This window comes from Mus pahari, chromosome 3, assembly GCF_900095145.1.
Source record: "Mus pahari chromosome 3, PAHARI_EIJ_v1.1, whole genome shotgun sequence".
NCBI lineage: Eukaryota > Metazoa > Chordata > Mammalia > Rodentia > Muridae > Mus > Mus pahari.
In genome coordinates, this window is record NC_034592.1 from 60,689,667 (window position 1) to 60,709,753 (window position 20,087).

General features: G+C 48.2%; 2 protein-coding genes across 2 annotated transcripts; one reads left to right on the plus strand and one right to left on the minus strand.

The window, feature by feature from the left end:
* Positions 1–2,458: 2,458 nt before the first annotated feature.
* Positions 2,459–6,406, minus strand: Evx2 (even-skipped homeobox 2). The gene is made up of 3 exons (XM_021194919.1): positions 5,793–6,406; positions 4,590–4,870; positions 2,459–3,178 (listed from the first exon to the last, which is right to left on the minus strand). Exons 1-3 carry the CDS (start codon positions 6,217–6,219, stop codon positions 2,459–2,461), a joined length of 1,428 nt encoding a protein of 475 aa, XP_021050578.1. The 5' UTR covers positions 6,220–6,406.
* Positions 6,407–14,953: 8,547 nt separating this feature from the next.
* Positions 14,954–18,249, plus strand: Hoxd13 (homeobox D13). The gene is made up of 2 exons (XM_021194837.2): positions 14,954–15,728; positions 16,538–18,249. Exons 1-2 carry the CDS (start codon positions 14,954–14,956, stop codon positions 16,786–16,788), a joined length of 1,026 nt encoding a protein of 341 aa, XP_021050496.1. The 3' UTR covers positions 16,789–18,249.
* The last annotated feature ends 1,838 nt before the right edge of the window (positions 18,250–20,087 follow it).

Sequence of the window (20,087 nt, forward strand, 5' to 3'; positions counted from 1 at the left end):
TATACTAGCCAGATCCAATGGACCTAACATAAGATGAATTTATGTTCATTTCACCAGCCAGCGTTCTCATCAATCATATATATTTGGGAGGGGGGATGTAAACATTATTGCCTAAAGTACCTTATATACATCTGATAGCTGATCATAACAAAGAGCTTTAACAATCTAGAAAGGTAAAGCTGATAAAGGATACCATATTTTGGTTTATTTTATTTAGTCTTAAATTATATATTAATATTTTTAATGTAAACTTAGTGAATATGAGCTGGTATAATCATTTTTTTACATAAGTAGTCTCATCTCTTTAGAAAAAAAGTTGAATTTTAGATCATTGTTATTTCCTTGGAAAGTTCTTTAATATTTTATGGGAATATTATAATAAATCACAAGAGTTTTTAAATACTGCTTCCCCTTGAAATCTTTTCCACTTGATAAAAATAATTTTCCTGGAAAAATTAATTATTTCAACATATAGTGAAAAATCTATCCTCAGGAAAGTGAAATTTTAAAATCCAGTGTCTTTAAAATAACAACAACAAAAAAATGCTAGGAAACGAATTTGAAATAAATCACAGAAAATGTGCCAATGTGTATCTATGGATGTGTGTGCCTCTTATATATGTATTTAAGAGCACGAATATATATATGCATATACATACATATACATATATATATACACATACACACGCAGGTTGCATACACACATATACCCACTTTGCTGGGCCTAAGCATGCAAGTTATTTTAGGGTTTCAACTCTTCAGAAAATCTCATTATGTGAGGAGCGAAGTGGCTCAGCAGGGAGCATTATGGAAATATCTGGGCTTGATTTAATGAGGCTGTTCACATTGGTGGAATATCAACTTAACAGAGAAAAGTCTACCCAGGGCGTCCAAGTTACCAAAATGAAAATTGGCCATTGAGATGATAAGAACGTGGCTTTTTTTTCCTGCGAAATCACTTCAGGTAACAGAGATAACATTAAATAACATACATTCTATGCACCAAGAACAATGTTTTATGTACCGAGTCTCTTATCCGTCTCTCCTAATGACTTCCCTTAGCGGGTTGTTAGTACTTGACAGCAGGTCTCCGTGCGGGGAACTTTTCTCCAATTCCACATTCAAAGGAGGTCCGTCAGAGAGCATGATTGGCAATTTTCGTCATAATCTGCACATTATTAGCATCAAAATTGACGTGGCAGTTAACACTGGTGGGTTTTGATGTACCTTTCTTCAAGTTCAAGGAACCCCCCCCCCCCCCGTAGCCAGGGTTAGCAGAGCAGGTCTCAGCAACCCAGCGGTGGCTTTGCAGAGAAGGCGGCAATAGACATGCGTGAGAAATACACCAAGAACCATTTTACCCGAGGAAAAGGAAAATAAGGAAAGAAAGGGTCCAGAGGAATACAGAGCTCCAACTCATAAAAATGTCTAAGGAAAATTTTAGGATGATATCATATACCTAGAGATTCACGTATTTCCTAGATCGAGTGGAACTCGACAGTTGGAAAACTGAGATGAAATTACCTCTCCACAAACTACAATGTCAGTTTGACCCTCACCTCCTCTCTATTTCCCTTTCCTTCAGTCCTGGCTATGGCAAGCTCTATCTCCATTACGTTTTACACAAAATATGCAGGGGGGGGGGGAAAAATAAATAAAACCTTCCATTTCCCAAGCACGGAAACCAAAGACTAAAAGAACTAACTGTAGTGAACCGGAGAGAAGGAAGCGCGATCGGCACCCTTTCCCACCTGGGCTTTGTCCTTTCTGAACAGAACAGAACGCTGCAGCCCTGCAAAGATGTCTACCACGCATTCCCTGTCTGCCTTGTGGCTTCTCACTGTTCCACCCTATTGCTCCCCTTGGACAAAGGCCCCTAGCAAGCTGAAACTGAGAAAATCTGCCTTTTCCTTCTCCCCCTCGTTCAAAGACAAGAAAAAGAGCAGCAGCATGAATCTGGGGGTTTAAGGGGGGTGATGTTCCCTCGCCCAAGTACTAACACCCACAGTTCTCTCACTTTGTTACCGCACCCCCATTGCTTCTGGCCACCCCCACCCCCAGGGTAACTCGGGCCCCGGCCCCGGGGCCCCGGGGCTGATCAGCCAGGACTGGACACCTGGATCCGTCTGACTGGCGGGTTGTCTTCTGGAGATCCGGGACTCCAGACAGGTGGAAAGCGGGAGCCTGCAGAGCAGGAACCAGGTTTAGAAGGCTAGGGTTGGGAGTGGGCATGGGGAGGGGGGAGCTAGGTTAGAGATACAAAAATAGAGATCATTTGGGGGGACCCCGTCAGGCTTTCACGCCCGCCCCTTACCCCCCCAACCCCCCAACTCCGACAGGTTTCTTTCGCCCTCCCAGACCCCGGGGTGCCCCCTAGCGGCAGCAGGAGCCGAGGGCCAAGCGGGGCCCCGACGGGGCGCACACCGAGAGGCTGGCGCGGCCCCTGGCGGCGGCGTAGTTATCTGGTGAGCGGCGCCTCGTCCCTCTGGTCCGGAGGGCTGACGGCGGTCTTGCTGAGCACCGCGGCCGAATAGGGCAAGAAGCCGCTCTCGGAGCGCGGCGCCGCGGCGCTGCAGCCAAAGTCTGAGCCACCCGCCGTCCCGGCTCCCCCGCCGCCACCACCGCCGCTGCCACCGCCGCCCCGGGAGCCCAGTGCTGCGGCTGCAGCGGCGGCGGCCGCGGCTGCAGACTGGCTGCTGTGACAACTGAGGCACGAGCAGGGAGCCGAGCTACCGCTGGGGGGCGCCCCGGCCGCCGCCGCCGAGGAGGCTGCCGCCGCTGCAGCCGCCGCTGCCGCAGCAGCCGACGCTGCGCTGTTCAGCCCCGCGGCGGCGGCTGGCGCCTGGTAGAGCCCCGGGTGGCGGAAGCTGCAGAGCAGTTCCGGCCTCGAATAAGGATGTGAAAGCGCTCGGAAGGTGTCCAGAGGACGGATGGATGTGGCGAAGGGCGAGGATGCCGCTGCCGCTGCTCCCGAGGCTGCGGCCGCTGCTGCAGCCGCGGTGACGCCCACGTGCGGGTAGTAGTGCAGAGGCACGTGCGAGTGAAAAGGGTAGGGTAGGCTTCCGGTGGCCGCCGCGTGTGTCATCATGTAGGTGTAGAAGCTGGGGTCGGCTGGATGCGGCCACGACATAGCCAGGCGCTGCCGTTTGTCCTTCATGCGCCGGTTCTGGAACCACACCTGCGGGGACAGCCGCACCACCGCCCGGGTTAGGGAGCGCTGGGTATTCCCAGTCCCTGTCCAGGGTCTCCAAACCCTTCCCCGGTCCCAGAGTGGCCTAGCCTGCTTCCCTGGCTCTGGGCTTAATCCCTCTGTTCTCCCATACCGGACAGGGTGAACATTAACTTGAGGATCGTCTAGGGCACACCCTCCTCAACCAAAAGAGTCTCCTGCTCCTGAGTTTAGTGGGACTCCTCAGTTTCTAGCTTTACACTTGCTGCTTTGTTGTTATTGTTGTTGTTGTTGTTGGTTGGTTGTTTTGTTTTTCCATCCTAAACCAACCTTTTATCTCCCTCTGTCCAACCACCCACTGGCGCCCAGCCTCACTGAACCCCGGTCTGTCAATCCCAGGATTTGCACGGGGATTCTGGGCAGCCTTTGAAGAGAGACTGTATAGCAGTTTTTCTGAGAGGAAGCAGCTCCAGGTCTTGAGCCCTCGGAGCTGCAAGGACTGTTCCCTAGGGGCATGGGTCCGATTAGGGTATTGAAAGGATGATTTTTGTTGGAATCATTTGCTTTAAATGAGTGGCAAAAGCTGTGTACCCAGAGCCTGGAAAGGGAACTTTTCTAGCTCCTTCTAACACAGTATCTAATAAAGACATCATTCGTCACAACTCTAAATGAAAGAAAGCCCGATCAAACTGGAGGAAGACTTCCATACTAGTCTCTTACTTCATGGAGTGTCTTTTCTCTTTTGCTGGAGAGTCTAACGCTCTGTGAAATATTCACCAAGCCTACCTAGTTTCTAGCCATCTGTTCTGGATGCATAATAAAAAATAATATCCTAAATATATACATATATACATAAATGTGTATATACACATATACATAAATATATGCATGTGTGTGTATAAAAACAAAGACAATTTCGTTCTTTCACGTTGCCCAAGAGAAAAAATCTTTAGAAAACCACGTTCTCAATCCAATCGATTTTTTAAAATACTGTAACCTCTTCAGGTAGCAACGCTTTATGTGAGAAATACATCTCACATAGATCAGGAACGAATGAAAAGTTGCACCTCGGGTTTGTGTCGGAGAAACAAAAACCAGCCTGCTGCTTAGGGTGAAGTAGAACCTTGGGCACAAGTAAGGGGGCACCTGGGCAGTCGTTGGGCAGAAATAGGCAAGGCGAAGGGCCGGTCTGAAGCACGGGCCTCGGGATTCAGGGCTCCTCGGGTCAGCCAGGCCTGTCAACCGATTACAATTCGGCACAGAAGAAATAAATAAGCCTACTCCTTCAGTGACAAAACCCGGTGGATTTCCACACCGATTTCTCACCACCCAGAAGGAGAGAATGGGTGGGGGGGAAATAAAACATATCAACTCAAGCGCCCCGAGGGAGGTCTGAGCGGGCATGCGCCGGAATCGATACCTTGATGGTGGTTTCGGGCAGATTGAGTGCAGCGGCCAGCTCGCACCGGCGGGGCCGAGACACGTAGTTCTCCCTGTAGAACTCCTTCTCCAGGCGCGCGATCTGTTCGCGGGTGAATGCTGTACGGTATCGCCGCACCTGATCGGCACCAGAACCGGAGCCAGAGCTGCCCAACGCCGCAGCCCCGCTATTGCCGCCGCCGCCGCCTCCATGCAGACTGCCGAGGCCCGAGCCGGAGGCCGACGTCGTGGTGCCCGCGACAGAGCCGCTCTCCGCGTACCCTAGCAAACAAACAGTTCACAGCTCATGAGTAGTTGTAGGGACCGAGAACCCTGAGTTGGGGTTGCTAGCTGGTGGCAAAAGAGGCTTTGGGAAGGAAAGTCGCTGTCAAAATTGATGGGATCTGTCAGACTTACAAATTGCTGCTGTTAATGAAATCAATGAAGTTTGGGAAGCCCTTCCTAACCAAATAATAGAAACGGAATTTGAGAAGGTTGTTCTTTTTCCAATAATTAGAAATTTTCCACTCGCTAGGAAAATTTGCAGGGGAAGAATGCCTACCTCGGAACCAGTTTAAGAAGCTGTGGGCTTGACATAGTCTGGGAACCACAGGGGCAGCTCTTTATAAGGCTTCCAACCTTTCTTTGACAGTCTTTGGGTTTAAAATATCTTAGGATTTTCCAAGCATCTGCAACTCAAACCCAAGCCAGTAAAGGGAAAGAGGTGTCCACTTTTCAAACTCTTCTCTGTCAGCTGACTTAAGCAGAGCAGAGGTGCGAGGCCAGACTCTCTGTCTCAGACTTATCCAGAGGAGTACCCCCTCCACCCGGCCCTGGGGGCTCCAGAAGCACCTGAGTTCGGAGCTCCTGTCCAGGGCACCCTTCCCCAAAAGCAACTAAGCCACACGGGCTAGCGGCTAGTGCTGTGTCGCCTCGCCCAGCTCTTAGATCGACAAGTGAAACATTTGCTCCGACTCAGGCAGGAGCCTGGGTGCATGGGCCTGGCTCCTTAGGCTCCACAGGCCCGGGCTGCAAAGAGCAGAGCCAGAGGGACCAGTTCCTAGTATTCATGCCTCCCCTGCCCCTGCCAGCTCTGTGCAGCACTTTAGTTAAGAGCCAGAGACCCGCTAAGGTGTAGAAAGGGCTGGCGAGGCCCGCGAGGGATCCCGGAGGATGGGGCTGGAGTCTACGGGCACCCGGTTACCTTTGGCATTGTTTTCCTTGAGTGGTGCGGCGCCCAGGCCGCTGGGGGAGCGCAGTGCAGAGCAGCCCACCTCCACGTCGCTGCTCATGTCGGCCTCGGCGGCCGCCTCGGAATAATGACTAGGCTTTTTGCGGCTCTCGGTGGCGGAGGCGATTTCGGAGGAGACGGTGCTTTCGCTGCTCGGGTGCTGCAGGTTGAACAAAGTGTCTATTTCGAATTTGCCCTTGGCGGGGAGGTCTCCCAGAGCTCCGTGCAGCGGGGCGGACGGCAGGCGCGGACTGAGGCGAGCCGGGTGCTGCGAATTTTCCAGGGCCTCAAGCACAGCACCGCCAGCCGAATCGGACAAATTGGAGAACCTCTTGCCAGCAGTAGGGCTGTGGAGCCCTCTCTCCATCAGAATCATCTCTTTTCTTATTCTTTCCATCATCTCAGCTTTCTAAAAAATGTCACAGTGGCCTGGCTGTCCCGTCTTAATGATGGGCTGTGCCCAGGGCTGATTCTCATTCAGCCCCAGCAAGCGGCTCTAAATATTATTATCTCTTTTGGAGGGAGGCGGAAAAATTTGTGGGATGCCAGAGCGAGGGAATGACTGGTCAAAATGACCCATACATCCTTCCGAGTCGGAGATGTCATTCATCAAAAAGTAGCGCCCGCTCGTCATTAAGGTACGAATGACGCCTTTCGAATAATCATTTATTGTAACAGGTTTATAAGCAAATAAATACACGCTCCTGTCAGTGGGTAATGAAGGCGACTTCAGAGCAGACAAATAGATCCAGGTAGGAGACGAGAAGACATGAGAAGTGAGGAAGAAGGCTCCGGTCCTTTGCCCGCTCCCAGCCAGTTCTGCTCGCCCGGGGGTTTGGCCTCGGGGGTGAAATTGACAGTCTGATTAATAGAGCACGCCGCGGCGCATTTCCCCCTTCATTTAGGGGCATCATTACGCTCTCAGTTTGCTGGGTTGCCCCTCAGGTCCTAATCATACAGCGCCTTCCTCATTTCTCCACGAACACAGATACGAGTTAAATAATAGATAATGCTTTGATTTTTCCAGGATAGATTCTTGAGAAGTTTTTGTTTTGTTTTGTTTTGTTTTAACATTTACAAGCTGGGGGGGGGGGCGTAAGGGGGCGGGCAAGGGGGAGGATACAGGAAGAGTTGCGTAAGAAGACCTCGCGCCCACTCCTGTCAGGATTACTTATCTTTCTGTTTTAAGAACCAAATATTAATAATAAGTATTTTATTTAACAAATAGGATTCTGAGTTCTTTCTCTCCTTACTTCTTCCTCTCAGTCTGGATGCTCCCCTCCAACACACACACACACACACACACACACACACACACACACACAGAGAGAGAGAGAGAGAGAGAGAGAGAGAGAGAGANAGAGAGAGAGAGAGAGAGAGAGAGAGAGAGAGAGACAGAGACAGAGACAGAGACAGAGACAGAGACAGAGACAGAGACAGAGACAGAATATATGTTGTAGACTTTTGAAAATGCTTTCTTGCTATGTGGCTGGGGAGGTACATAGGACCCGTGGCTCCAAGCGGAAATCATTACATCTTCTCTTATTTTCTACCACTGATTGCAGGCTGACTTCTGAACTCGAAGACCTTAGATTTTTTTGTTTTATAATCTTGCTGATGGATAAGCTTCTCACCCTCGCATTCTCCCTTAGGGGAAATAAACTAGACTGGAGGATCTGATAGTAGAATTTGACAGCTAACTTTAAACACAATCATGATTTACCGGACCATAGCTCCCCCCACCCCTTCGCAGAACCCACTTTTTAAAATTGCCGGCTTACTCCCACCCTTCTCAAATAGAGGAATTCGTGGTGAAGTAACTGGGTTTCGGAGTCAAAGTGGAGGGAATGGAATCTCCTGCTGCCTCCCTTCCTTTCCCACTTTGTTCTTCTTCCACCTTTACATCCTCCCCCTCCTCCACCCTAGACCCTTACCTGTGACCCCCGGTGTTCCTGGTGCTGACTGGGGGCACAGTCTCCAACCAGCCTTGCCTCTTCTCCTTCCCGCCCGAGGTTGGAGGCTGAGCCTCTTGGCGATAACTTTGATAGTCATAATGACGCCGGTGGCAACCATTTTAAGGAAGATCAATCTTCACTCAAATGCGCTCATCTCCTCCCGCGCTTGCGCCCCACCCTGCCCGACTCAGATGCGTCGTGCCAGTTCGCCCGCCTGCTGCTCCAGAGGCAGAGCTTCGCCCGCACTGGTGAGGTCCACGGAGGACAGGGACAGGACACAGTGGTCTAGCGCGTGAGCTTCTGAAGCAGCCTAGAGAACCTGGCAGTCTGGATGCTGGTCTGGGGTTTTGCATCCCGGTCACAACACTAACTCAGACCCTAACCCGGGCCCCCCTCCTTCCCGCCTTGAGACACACCCAGCATATTGGGGTGTGCTAGGGGGCAACCCTCTGATCTAATTGCCCATCTGTCTGTTGGCGCTTTCTTTTTAACCTTGGACCCGTTGGGGGCGCGTCAGGAATGTAAGGGGAGGTGAGGTGTGAAATATATTTATATACATGTGTATACATATATAGTCAATGCCAAAAGTTTTTCTCCTCTTCCCATTAGCGCCAACTTATTTCTACAGGCAAGTTTGCTGGAAAAAAAAAAAAATCAATCCCACCTCTTTAAAGTTGTAAGTGGAAAACTGCACAGGCTCGCAGGCTCAGGAGAATTGTCTGGTGGGCGATGACCTCCATTTGAGAACTTGACCCAGCATCCACCTTTGTCCCTGTCCCAGTGGCTAGTCTACCCTAGTGGTCATTCAGCTCCTGGCACTTGCATTGTCCTCAAGCAGGTTTTTGGCTACCTCTCTTCACTAATCACACTGCGGGCGCCCCCAACTGCTTCTCAGCCAGGACGCCCAGCTCCACCCGTCCAGGCAGTCTGGGCCCCAGTGTCTCTGGGAGGATCCTGCTACCTAATCCTTCCCTACCCAAGGGACTATAAGAGAATCTTTGGTCTAGGCTAGGCTCCATGGGGGGGCCAAGACCCTGGCAGCAAGTGGTCGCTCAGCCTGGGCGGAAATCCGCCGATGCCTTTATTGCTGTCATTTGGCGCCCCCATCTGTTTTCCTCGCGGTTTCAGCAGCTGTGAGTTGCTTTTCTGTCGCAGAAACCTCAGCGGCCTAAGAAGATTTCTTACCTTCTTCTAGGACCCACCGCCTCTGGTTCCAAAAGCTGGCCAAGTACTGAAAATAAATTTTAAAAAAATCATTTCTCCGCGACACCTTCATTCATTAGTGGTTTTGAAACTAGCTTGAACCTTTTAAGCAACACTGATACTGCATTTCTAGGACTTCTATTGCCCCACATATACTTGTGATCCTGTCAGGGAAACTACCTCAGTGAAAAACATCCATAACTTTTCACTGCCCTTAGCAGACGGTAACATTTCACAGTCACTACTCCATTTGAATAGTTAATGTTCCTTTAGAACATTACCTATTACTAGTAATAATAGTGACTAACTTATATAAGTCATTTGGTATGCAATTACAAGTGGCTTTTTACATGGATTATACCGTCTGAAGACCAGAGAACCCCTGGGGAATTGGTCTCCCCCCCCTTTTTAGGAAACCTCCTACACAGAGAGCTTTGGTAATTGTTCATGATTTATACTTATCTCCAATAATGCATGTCATGGGGCTTTGAAAGTTTTGCATAACCGCTTTTTTTTCTTCATGTTACCTGTCTTATTTAAAGGCAGGCCTACCTCAAAAGCATTACACCAGTGGAGGAAGGAGGGAGAGAAGGCGGGGGGGGGGGAGAGAGAGAGAATGTTATATTTGTTGAAAAAATAGTCACTTCCTACCCTTTCCAGAAAGGAGAGGCTAAAATTAGAAATGGACCCAGTTTTCAGCCTCTGATATCTTCAAAGTACCACAACCAAGAACAAGATCATGCAGCCAAAAATCTAACCCATACTCCATGCCTTCAAAGGGCATCTTCTACCTATGCGAAGGACATGCCAGATTTTTATGATTGGGAGTGAGGTGACATACAGGAAAAAATTTCTCTGTATTATCCAAAAAGAACAGTTTTGCTGGCAAGAATGTTGTAAAACAAAGCAAAGCATTTTCTTTCCCTCCTTTTCTTTTTCTTCTTTCTTTCTTCCTCCTGGGGTGGGGTTAGACTGCCAAACTAAGTATTTGTTTCTTGTAAGCAGTGAACATTTGACCTGTGACTTGCAGAGGGATGGATCAAGAGTAAAGCCCTGCCGAGCAGCAACTGGGCCACGGGATGCGGTGGTCTCACCCAGCTGGGGCTTCCCGGTGGAAGATGCCAGCCACCGGTTCTCAACCCGAAGTAAGTCTCAAGCTCGCTGGAGAACTGGGAGAGCAGATGTTGTGAACAGGCAGTAAACACCTGCAGAGTCTGAGCTGCGGGCAGGGCATGTTTTCTTTAGGCTAAGTGTGGTCTTCAAGACCAGGTTTCGATTTATAGGAGAGGGTGAGGGTTGGACTAACCAAGCCAGCCTTCGCTAGGCTTCCTGCTCCTATTTCTCCTCAGGCAAGCCTCTAGCTTTCTGCCTCACCTACATCGGCCTACTTATTTTAGTTTTCCTTCTCCCCTTCACCTTCAACTCCAAGCTACTCTAGAAAGGTTGCAAGTGAGGGAATTGGTGGCTACTTTCTTCCTGGACCCCCGAGGCTACTCAGGTTTGCCGACTGCCAGGAGTTTAATGTACCCTCAGATCAGACTCAAGAACTTGCAGGGACATCTAGCGCCAGGCGCGGGGAACTGCGGTCGCCTTTCAGGGATCCGGAACACACCACTGGCATCCTTTGTGAGTCTCTCAACTCCTCCTACATTTTTAGGCATTTTCCTACTCTTCACCCACTCTGCTTTGCTGCTATCCATAATGTGGCTTGCCGGTAGAGAATGTGAATTATTTGAAATGGTAATAAGCTTCTATTTTGCATTTAGCAAGTTAGAAAAGTTGTTTCAAAATGTCAGACAAAATAGTAAATTGCAATCTTTGCTTCTATTTAGGAAGGAAGAAAGAAGTTATTTGGTCCTCAAGCTCTGGTCCTACCTTCTAGAGCTCTCTAGAAAAGTTCAGCATTTCTTTGGAAGGGAAGACCCTGCCTGTTTCCTACAGTCCACAGTTGGAGGAGTTCTCTTCATCTCAAATAGGGGCCTGCTGTGCAGTGGGAGGCAAACTCAGAATTTTTTTAAGTCATGTGGTATTTGGAGGAGGATGTCTTTGTTGTTAACTAAGATTTTAATTAAATAGAGGCTAATTTTGTTGCTAAACCCAAAAGGATTCCACCTTTTAGATTTAGAAAATGCCCCAAACACATGACAGCTATCTGTTGCTAGAACCTGCCTTATACACGAAATGTTGTGATTCTCTTGGGATTTGCTTCATATTTTGTTTGCTCTGTTTTTTTTCTCAGCCTGAGTGAAGTTGATTATTAGCTGGAGAGGGAAAATTAGCTCCAGAGCTGGCAGACAGTCATGGTTAGGAACAGTAACTAGCTAGTTCTTCCCAACTTAAGATGCTGCTTCTAAATTGAGATGTTTTCTACTGAATCATTGGTTTCTCAAGGTTAATTAAAAGGGTGTTCTGTATTTCCTGGTTGTGCTCATCAAGGTAAATACTTTCAAAGGAATCTCCCACAACCCTTTTCTGACAGGATGCTGCCATCCTGGTTGTAATCATCAGCAATTGTATAATTAATTGAGCTCATTGCTGTCTTGGTAAACAGGACACTTCAATAAGTCTAAATCATAGCCTATATCCATTCATTTTCCATCCCCAAACAGATGTACAAATTGTGAGATCTACAAGAAAGAACTGAGGCTATGTCTCCAGCACAGATTCAATACTCAATGGGGTGCTTGAGAAAGGAAAGAAGAAAGAGGAGCAAATGGAGAGAAACAGAGGAGGATTTGGGCAGCAAAGGATACCATAGCCTTTTCACCCAAATCAGGAAATGTAGCATTTTTTTTCACAGAACAATAGGTATATATTTGGAAAGGATTGTCATTGCTAAACTCTTGCTTATCCTTTTGTTAAGATTTCACTGTGATGTACTGCCACACAAATATAGGGCTCACCCTGTGCTCTTGGACATCTGAAAAAAAAAATGGTTATAAGCCTGGCATAGTGGTTCATGCCTGTAATCCCACCCCTTTTGAAAATTTGAGGGCAGCCTTGGCTACAGAGTGGGTCTATGTCTCAAAAAAAAAAGAAGGAAAAAAAAAAAGAAGGAAAAAAACCAATTACAATTAAATTTCAGCTTGAATGCAGTTTGGACACAAGATATCCAAGCTAAATGAAAACATTTCTTCTTATTTAACTGCAACATCCTCTCCATACCTGCCTACCCACCCTGTAAACTACTAACACCCTAATTTTACCTTATAATCCACCTCAGCACTCTGGCTCAATAGCAGTGACTTCCCTGGGATCCTGGAATTTGGAGCTCTACCTGTGGACCCTCTCAGAGACCTTTTTCCAGTGTAACCTACTTCTGCATACCTAAACTTAACTTTGTTGAAGTCACAGAAAAACTGGTGATAGAAAATGATAAAAAATTCATTATTGAAAACTTTATTTATGAATAACCTTTGAAACTGGCAGAGAAACCCTAAGTTTTACCAGGGCACCACGGAGCATTATAGGGAAGAAGAGGTTCCAGCCTAAGCATTAACTCCTATATTCTCCCAGTCAAGCACAACTTATTTTCTTGTGTGATAATTTAAGCGAAGGTTGAGACTGCAGTTTCAGAATGTGACAATCTTTTGTTTTAACTTTATTTTCTTCGATTTAAATATACAATGCTAATACAAATGTATTAGTCAGATTTTTAAAAAATGGTACTGTAGCCCAAAGAACACAAAACTACTAAATTATTGAGTGTGACTGAGGTGTGTTGGTTCTGGTTATTTCTGTTTAATTAGTTTTTAAAAACGTTTCAGTAACTGTTTAAAGACATGGGGACGGGGGGGGGGGGAGGCGGAACATCAATAACTCCCATGTCGTTCTTTCTCTCTGAGTAACAGGAAAGGAAAAGGGGGGAAATAAAACATCTCATTGCTAATCTTTTTCAAAAGCTCAGAAATACTACTACCTGGCCCTTCAAATGCAATCCAACTTCCATTCTAACTTTTGTCCTTTCTCAAGTAATCAAAATTATCGCGATCAATAAATTACTATCCATCACAACTCTTCAAAACCCTGGAGAGACCCTCCGGGTTTAAATTTGACCATGACTATGTCTAGGATTTTTTTTTAAAGTTACACAAATTCTCTTACTTTCCCGTTCCAGTACCTCTCATAACCTCCGCCCCCTCCCATTTGAGCCTTTTATGGTTACAGTGTTTTTGTGTCAACACTCCCACACCATCAGCCCACCCTGCGATGCCAGACTAGACCCAGAAGGACCTTGTTCACTCCTTTTCTTCTTTTCTTCTTCTTTCTCAGAGTCTATTTTCAGAAGGCAGTGGCGCTGAGTGACAAACTGGACTTAGTATTACACGTTTAAGAGAGCTGGTCTGAAGGTTGATAGTACAGTATCAAACTGGCCCACTTTGAGGCTCTCGCACCCACCCAGCACTCTTGACTAACCAAGTCTAAAATAGCTCTCAGGAGACCGACCTAGATTCAAATCAGGACTCACAAGAACGACCCATAAGTTGTTGAGACTCAGCTAGAAGAGGTGGAAATACAGAGCGATTAGAGCTGGTCTATCTAACTTTCTATCTGTATTAGCTCCTCCGGTACTCCCAACTAGAGCCTTCTCTGTCCCTATGAAGTTCTATGAACCCGGACTGCGCCTGTCACCAGCCCGACTTTACTGGGGGGGGGGTAGGAGAGGGAGAGAGAGAGAGGGAGAGGGAGAGAGAGAGAGGAGAAGAGAAGAAGAAAAGAAAAGAAAAGAAAAGAAAAGAAAAGAAAAGAAAAGAAAAGAAAAGAAAAGAAAAGAAAAGAACACCCTCTGGACTTGACACACTCAATTCCCTGCTGTTGGCAGCCTGGAAAAGGAAGCGAAACAAAGGTCCCTGGGAAAGTGAAGTTTTCAATTAATTGGTGTGAGTAACGGGCGGGGGTGGGTGGTGGCTGCAAAAAGCTAGAGGCCGGTATGCTGTGGGCGAGGCACAGAAGATTCGTGGCACTCTATTGAGTGGCTTACTCCTCCCGCGCTGGTACGGAGTCTTTTGGGCTGGGCGGGAGGAGGCCAAGCTGAAGCTAAGAAGGCCAGCCCGGCGAAGTGACTGCCGGCTGGCCAAGAGCAGAGACATGAATCGAATTATCTATGGACTTCCTAGTTGCGCGATTGTCAGGTTTGCGACTTCGAGATGAGTCCTAAGTCTCTGATGCTGCCCCAAGACTGTTCGTGAGTATTTTTGTGGGCCGATTGTGCTACTCCGACTGATTTCCTATGTGTGGAATACTTTTACCCGTTCGTTAGGTATGTTCAATGTAAGAAAGATGAGCTGTCTCGAATTTGGGATGACGAGGTAGACTAAGGAAAGATGAAGCAACAGGTTTTTTAAAATAGAATTGCTCTGTTATCGCGTCATTCTGCTCATCTCTGTCCTTCATCCTCACTTTGGTGTACAGCTCGAGGAGCCAAAGAGCAGTGGCAAAAACAGCGGTTGCGGAGATGAAGCGCAGGCCTCAGCGCCGGCCTCGCAGACAGGCCCGAGATGGGCCGTCGCGCAATCAACTCGAGGGGGTGGTTGCAAAGCCAACTCCTGGGTCTGGGGGAGGGCAGAGATGGGAGGTGGGCCTCCCAAAGGGCTGAAGAGGGGTGGGGACCGGGTGGGTGGGTCCAGCCGGACCTGGGCTGGGAGCCAGGCTCTCCCGCGCCCCCACCCCCACGTGTCCCGGCGCAGCCAATGGCAGTGTCCCCGGCCGGCGCCCTCGGGGCGGGAGGCGGCCCCCTGACCGTCCCAGGCCCCCTCCCAACCTGAACTTCGTTTTTATAAACGTCCCGCGATGAGCTAACCTGTTGGAGGGCGGGCGGGCGGGCAGGAGGCGGGAGGCTCGCGGAGGGAAAGAGGACGGGAGGGAGAGGGCGGGAGCGAGCGCGCCGCGGAGCACTGCGAGGAGGGAGGAGGCGCAGCGCGCCATGGTGTCCTGCGCAGGGCCGAGGCCGGGGCCCGGGCCGGGCCAGGCCGGGCCATGAGCCGCTCGGGGACTTGGGACATGGATGGACTGCGGGCGGACGGCGGGGCCGCTGGGGCGGCACCGGCCTCCTCCTCCTCCTCCTCCTCGGTGGCGGCGCCTGGCCAGTGTCGCGGCTTCCTGTCGGCGCCGGTGTTCGCGGGGACACATTCCGGACGCGCGGCGGCGGCGGCGGCAGCAGCGGCGGCGGCGGCGGCGGCAGCATCCAGCTTCGCGTACCCAGGGACCTCTGAGCGCACAGGCTCCTCGTCGTCATCGTCATCCTCGGCTGTGATCGCCACTCGCCCCGAGGCTCCAGTGGCCAAAGAGTGTCCCGCGCCAGCGACCGCCGCTACCGCTGCAGCACCGCCGGGCGCTCCCGCGCTGGGCTATGGCTACCACTTCGGCAACGGTTACTACAGCTGCCGTATGTCGCACGGCGTGGGCTTACAGCAGAACGCTCTCAAGTCGTCCCCGCACGCTTCTCTCGGAGGTTTCCCGGTGGAGAAGTACATGGACGTGTCGGGTCTGGCGAGCAGCAGCGTACCGACCAACGAGGTGCCCGCGCGAGCCAAGGAAGTGTCCTTCTACCAGGGCTACACAAGTCCCTATCAGCACGTGCCTGGTTACATCGACATGGTGTCCACTTTTGGATCCGGGGAACCTCGGCACGAGGCGTACATCTCCATGGAGGGCTACCAGTCCTGGACGCTAGCCAACGGGTGGAACAGCCAGGTGTATTGTGCCAAGGACCAGCCGCAGGGGTCCCATTTTTGGAAATCATCCTTTCCAGGTAGGAGCAACGTAAAAAGGCGGGGGGAGAAAAGAAAAGCCCCTATTTGGGAGTGGTTACTTATATTCCAGACCTGACCAGGTATAATCCACTAGAAAAGTTTGTTTAGTTCCTGTGATCACTAACTTTCCCAATTAAAAACGCCTCTGCTATGTTTTCCTTCCCGTGAAGCACAAGTGCATTTTTATCCACTAAAGTTCAAGATCTTTAGTTACCTTTGCTGCTTCTCCCCCTTCCTCTTCCTTCCTCTCTCTTTCCCCTTTCCCTAAACCCATTGCCCTCCCTTCCTCACTCCCCTGACTAAAAAGGTTTCTGAAAGGTGTCACAGTTGGGTCCCCATATTTTCAACTGGGGTTCCAATGACCACTGAAGTTTCTTAGAGCCCATAAACTCCCAAACACAGTAAAAGAGATTAAAGCTTGAGTAAAAGATCTGAAGTGTGTGTGTGTGTGTGTGTGTGTGTGTGTGTGTTTGAATGTATGTAACTGGCAATTGCAGAAACTGTCCTTATGAGCTTCCCCCAATAACCAGACCATAAAATCACAGGCTTGTTAAAATGCCGGTTTGAAAAACCGTGATGATCCATCAAATTAGCCTTTGTCTCGAAGTGCAAATAGTCTTTCTTTAATACTGTGTAAATAATATGTCTGTGTAAATAATAATAAAATATAAACAATCTCATTTTCTTTATTCCCTCCCCTCCCCTGCCCAGTACTAACAAATACACAAATGTACTCACATAACACAACTCAAAGCTTAGGTGTTCCAAGTATCCAGGCTAATGTTTCCCCTGCTGTTGTTTATGCTAGGGGATGTGGCTTTAAACCAGCCGGACATGTGCGTCTACCGACGGGGAAGGAAGAAAAGGGTACCTTACACCAAACTGCAGCTCAAAGAACTGGAGAATGAGTATGCCATTAACAAGTTCATTAACAAGGACAAGCGGCGGCGGATCTCAGCTGCCACGAACCTATCCGAGAGACAAGTAACCATTTGGTTTCAGAATCGAAGAGTGAAGGACAAGAAAATCGTCTCCAAGCTCAAAGACACTGTCTCCTGATGTGGGCCAGGTTGGCCACAGACAGTTTAAATGCGTTCAGTTGTCTCCAAAAATACCTTTGAAAAGACTTGAAAATGTATTTAATTTCCCTCCCCCTTCCCTGCCTAGAAAGGCAAGCGTTGTGAATCGTTTTTTTTCCCCCCTCCCTCTCTCTTTCTTGACCTTTATCTGGTTCTAAAACTTTTTGCTGCCCAATCCAACTTTGTAATTCTATTTCTTACTTGCTTATTATTGGTTTTGTTCTTGTCTAGGCATGTTTTTTTTATATAATTTTTAAACGTTGTTTCTCCCTCCAGGCCAGTATGAGAAAAAACAAACAAACAAACAAACTTGAAGTATTTTTTCAATAATCCCCCCAAATGAATTTCAGAAGTGCCCTTGGATTTAGGGATTTATTTTTTTAACAGGATTTTATATGTGTTTCCAGCACTGATTATGCTTATAATCCATTAGGTCAGAATCGTGTTTTTAGCCTTTCATACCCTGTGATTGTGTAATTGAATCGTTAGTGCTCAGAAGTTCCCCCAAGGCAAGTGGAAACAGCTCTTGGGCATTTGGTGATTTAGGATCGATGGGAGAATCTGAAACTTGGAGGCTGAAGGCACAGGATGACTTTAAAAGCAACTACCCTATTAATATTGAAATTAAGACAATCTTCCTTATCTTTGGCAGTGCTGTTTCATGTGGTTTTAACCTGCCTTGTAGCTGTGATCTTTTTAACCTGAAAACAGCATTCCTAGTGGATAGCTCCATTTCTCCAACTCTACATGCAGCTATCAAAATACTTACACTTGGCAGAGTGACTGGAGATGGTACGAATTCATCCCTTTCCTTGGGTCTGTGGGAATGGAGCTAAGGTCGGCTCCTCAATCCTTGGAAAGAGACTCAGCCAATGTGGTCATGGGTGGGAACTTCTGTCCAGAGCTCAGTGAAGAAGTTAATTGTCTGAATGCATGGGCCTCTCAAAGCTTTAAAATATCTAACACATTTTAAAAATATGGAGCTCTAAGGACCAAGAGGAAAAAAGATGCTTCTGAAAGTGATGAACTACTTTCAAAAATGTTGCGTTTTTATGCGACTGAAAGATTATTTTTGTAGATGTAATGTGTGTGAGCAGTGCTTCGAGCATTTAAAAATCACAATTTACTCCTAGGGAGATATAAATAAAAAGAACTCTCTTGTCTCCACTGAGTCTTCATCCACTTGTGTTTTTCAAGCTTGTGCTGCCTCTAGAAGCTGTTCTTATTTATTATAAAATTTTGTTCTCCTCAACATCTGTAGATGAAGGGAACAACACCAGTTGTTTCTGAAACTTCCATTTCTGTTCTCCATTTCTGTCCACCTCCTTCTAACACAGATAGTGATGTTTAAAATGAGGATATCATCTGTGATGTCTAAAATCATCATTTTAAAACCAGACCAACTCATTAAAATCAATAAATTTAATTTCTTTCAATATTATCAATTTATTTGACAATTTTATTTATTTACTAATCAATCTGAACGTGGGCACTTGGGTAGAGAAAAATTCACTGGAACATTTGGGGCCTACAGAGGGTCCATTATAAATATCTTCACTAGGAAGGTCTTGAAATTAGAGAAAGCCACATCCATATTTGGCAATCAATAAAGAAACACTTCAAGCATCCCATGTGGTATGCAGTAATTGACAACTGAAACTGCTATTTATTATATACCCTAGCAACTAGACACAAGTTTTAGGAATCAGGAACTTTTTTTCCTGGTTCAGTCCTCTTTGCCACTCAGGGAAATGGCCGCAGAGAAAGCGGGGCTCCTTGTAGCCACTGCTATAATCTAGTTAACTTTCTGATGTGCAAGTTAGTTGAACAGACTTCAGCTTACACAGTTTACACAACTGTAATCTCTCTTGGTAGGAGGGCTCCTTGAAGGCTCTGGGAGAAACACAGGGCCTTCGAGTTGGGAATTACTTTCGTTTTCTCTGGTCCAGCTTGTCTTGTTTCACATCTTACTGCCAACTACAGAGGCCAAATTCTTTTATAGGGGGTGGGTGGGGAGGGTACAGGCAGAGAGAGAGAGAGAGAAATACAGAATGCGGTTCAATCTATGAAGGATAAATCCTGGAAAGGGGAGTACATCACCCTGGACGTCTGTCACTTAGGGGAAGACCTCTGTTTTAATACCTTCACTATTTTGTACACAAGACATGTTGGGGGGCGGGCAACCAGCCAGCCAGCCAAACAAACAAACAAAAAAGTGGCCAACCACCGTTCTCCCAGTCCCCTCGTTTCTTTTTCTTTCTTTTCTTTCCTTCCTTTCTTCTCTCTCTCTCTCTCTCTCTCTCTCTCTCTCTCTCTCTCTCTCTCTCTCCCTTTCTGTAGGTTCTAGTCTCCAAGGCCACACACTTCACCTCACAGGTCCATTTCTCAGGTTTCCTATATTGGATAGAGGGAATTGCCTCGAGGTTTTCCTTTCATCTGCAGGTCGCACGTCAGTTTTGCTGAGCCTAAGAGAAATGGGGTTTGCTGAAGATTAAAACTGCGCTCAAATGCTCTCTGGTGGTATTTGGATTGATGGCTAAATGAGGAACAGATGAAGGCTTTGTTATTTATATGTGTGCCTTTTATATTCGGGATTGCGGGAGGAGGAGAGGCAGGGGTAAGTGGCTGAGGCCCTGGAAGTGAGGCCCGCGGGGAGCCCGGAAGGCCGAGGGAGTTCGGGGAAAGGCTTTGCCTTCAGTTACAGGCTGAGAGACGCTCAGAAATTTGGAACGTTATTAGCGATTGGGGTAGGGACCAAGATCCCAAGATCGGCAGATTGACTCGTGATTCAAGAGGTGAAAAAGGCGTTAGGACAGAGGCGAAAGGGCAAACAAAAACATACTGCCACAGGCTTACTTGCATCAGGTCCCTTGGCTCCGCTGTCTGGGTCAGTTGCTTCAACCTCTGGCTTTCGGAGACTGTCCGTAGTTCCTTGGCAGCGGGCCATGACCGCGAGCACTGGCGACCCCAAGCCCGCCCCACCGCCCTTCACTGTTGATCTTGACCGTGCGGCGGCGCCTCTCCAGGCGTGGAGCACGCTCGCCATCTCCTGGGCGTTTGGCGACATTAGCAGAGCTTGCCATTCAGCTCCTCAGCTTCCCCCTCCCAACTTCCCAGACAAGCCTCCCTTCCTCCTCCCACCTTCCCTCATGGTCTCCAGCCTTCAGCTTCAGCCACCAGCTTCCTCAAAAAGAACTTTGCCTACCAGACCCTGAAAGTTACAGACTTGGAGGAATGAAGTGGGTCGATTAAGGGGGGGAAAAACTGAAAAAAAAAATC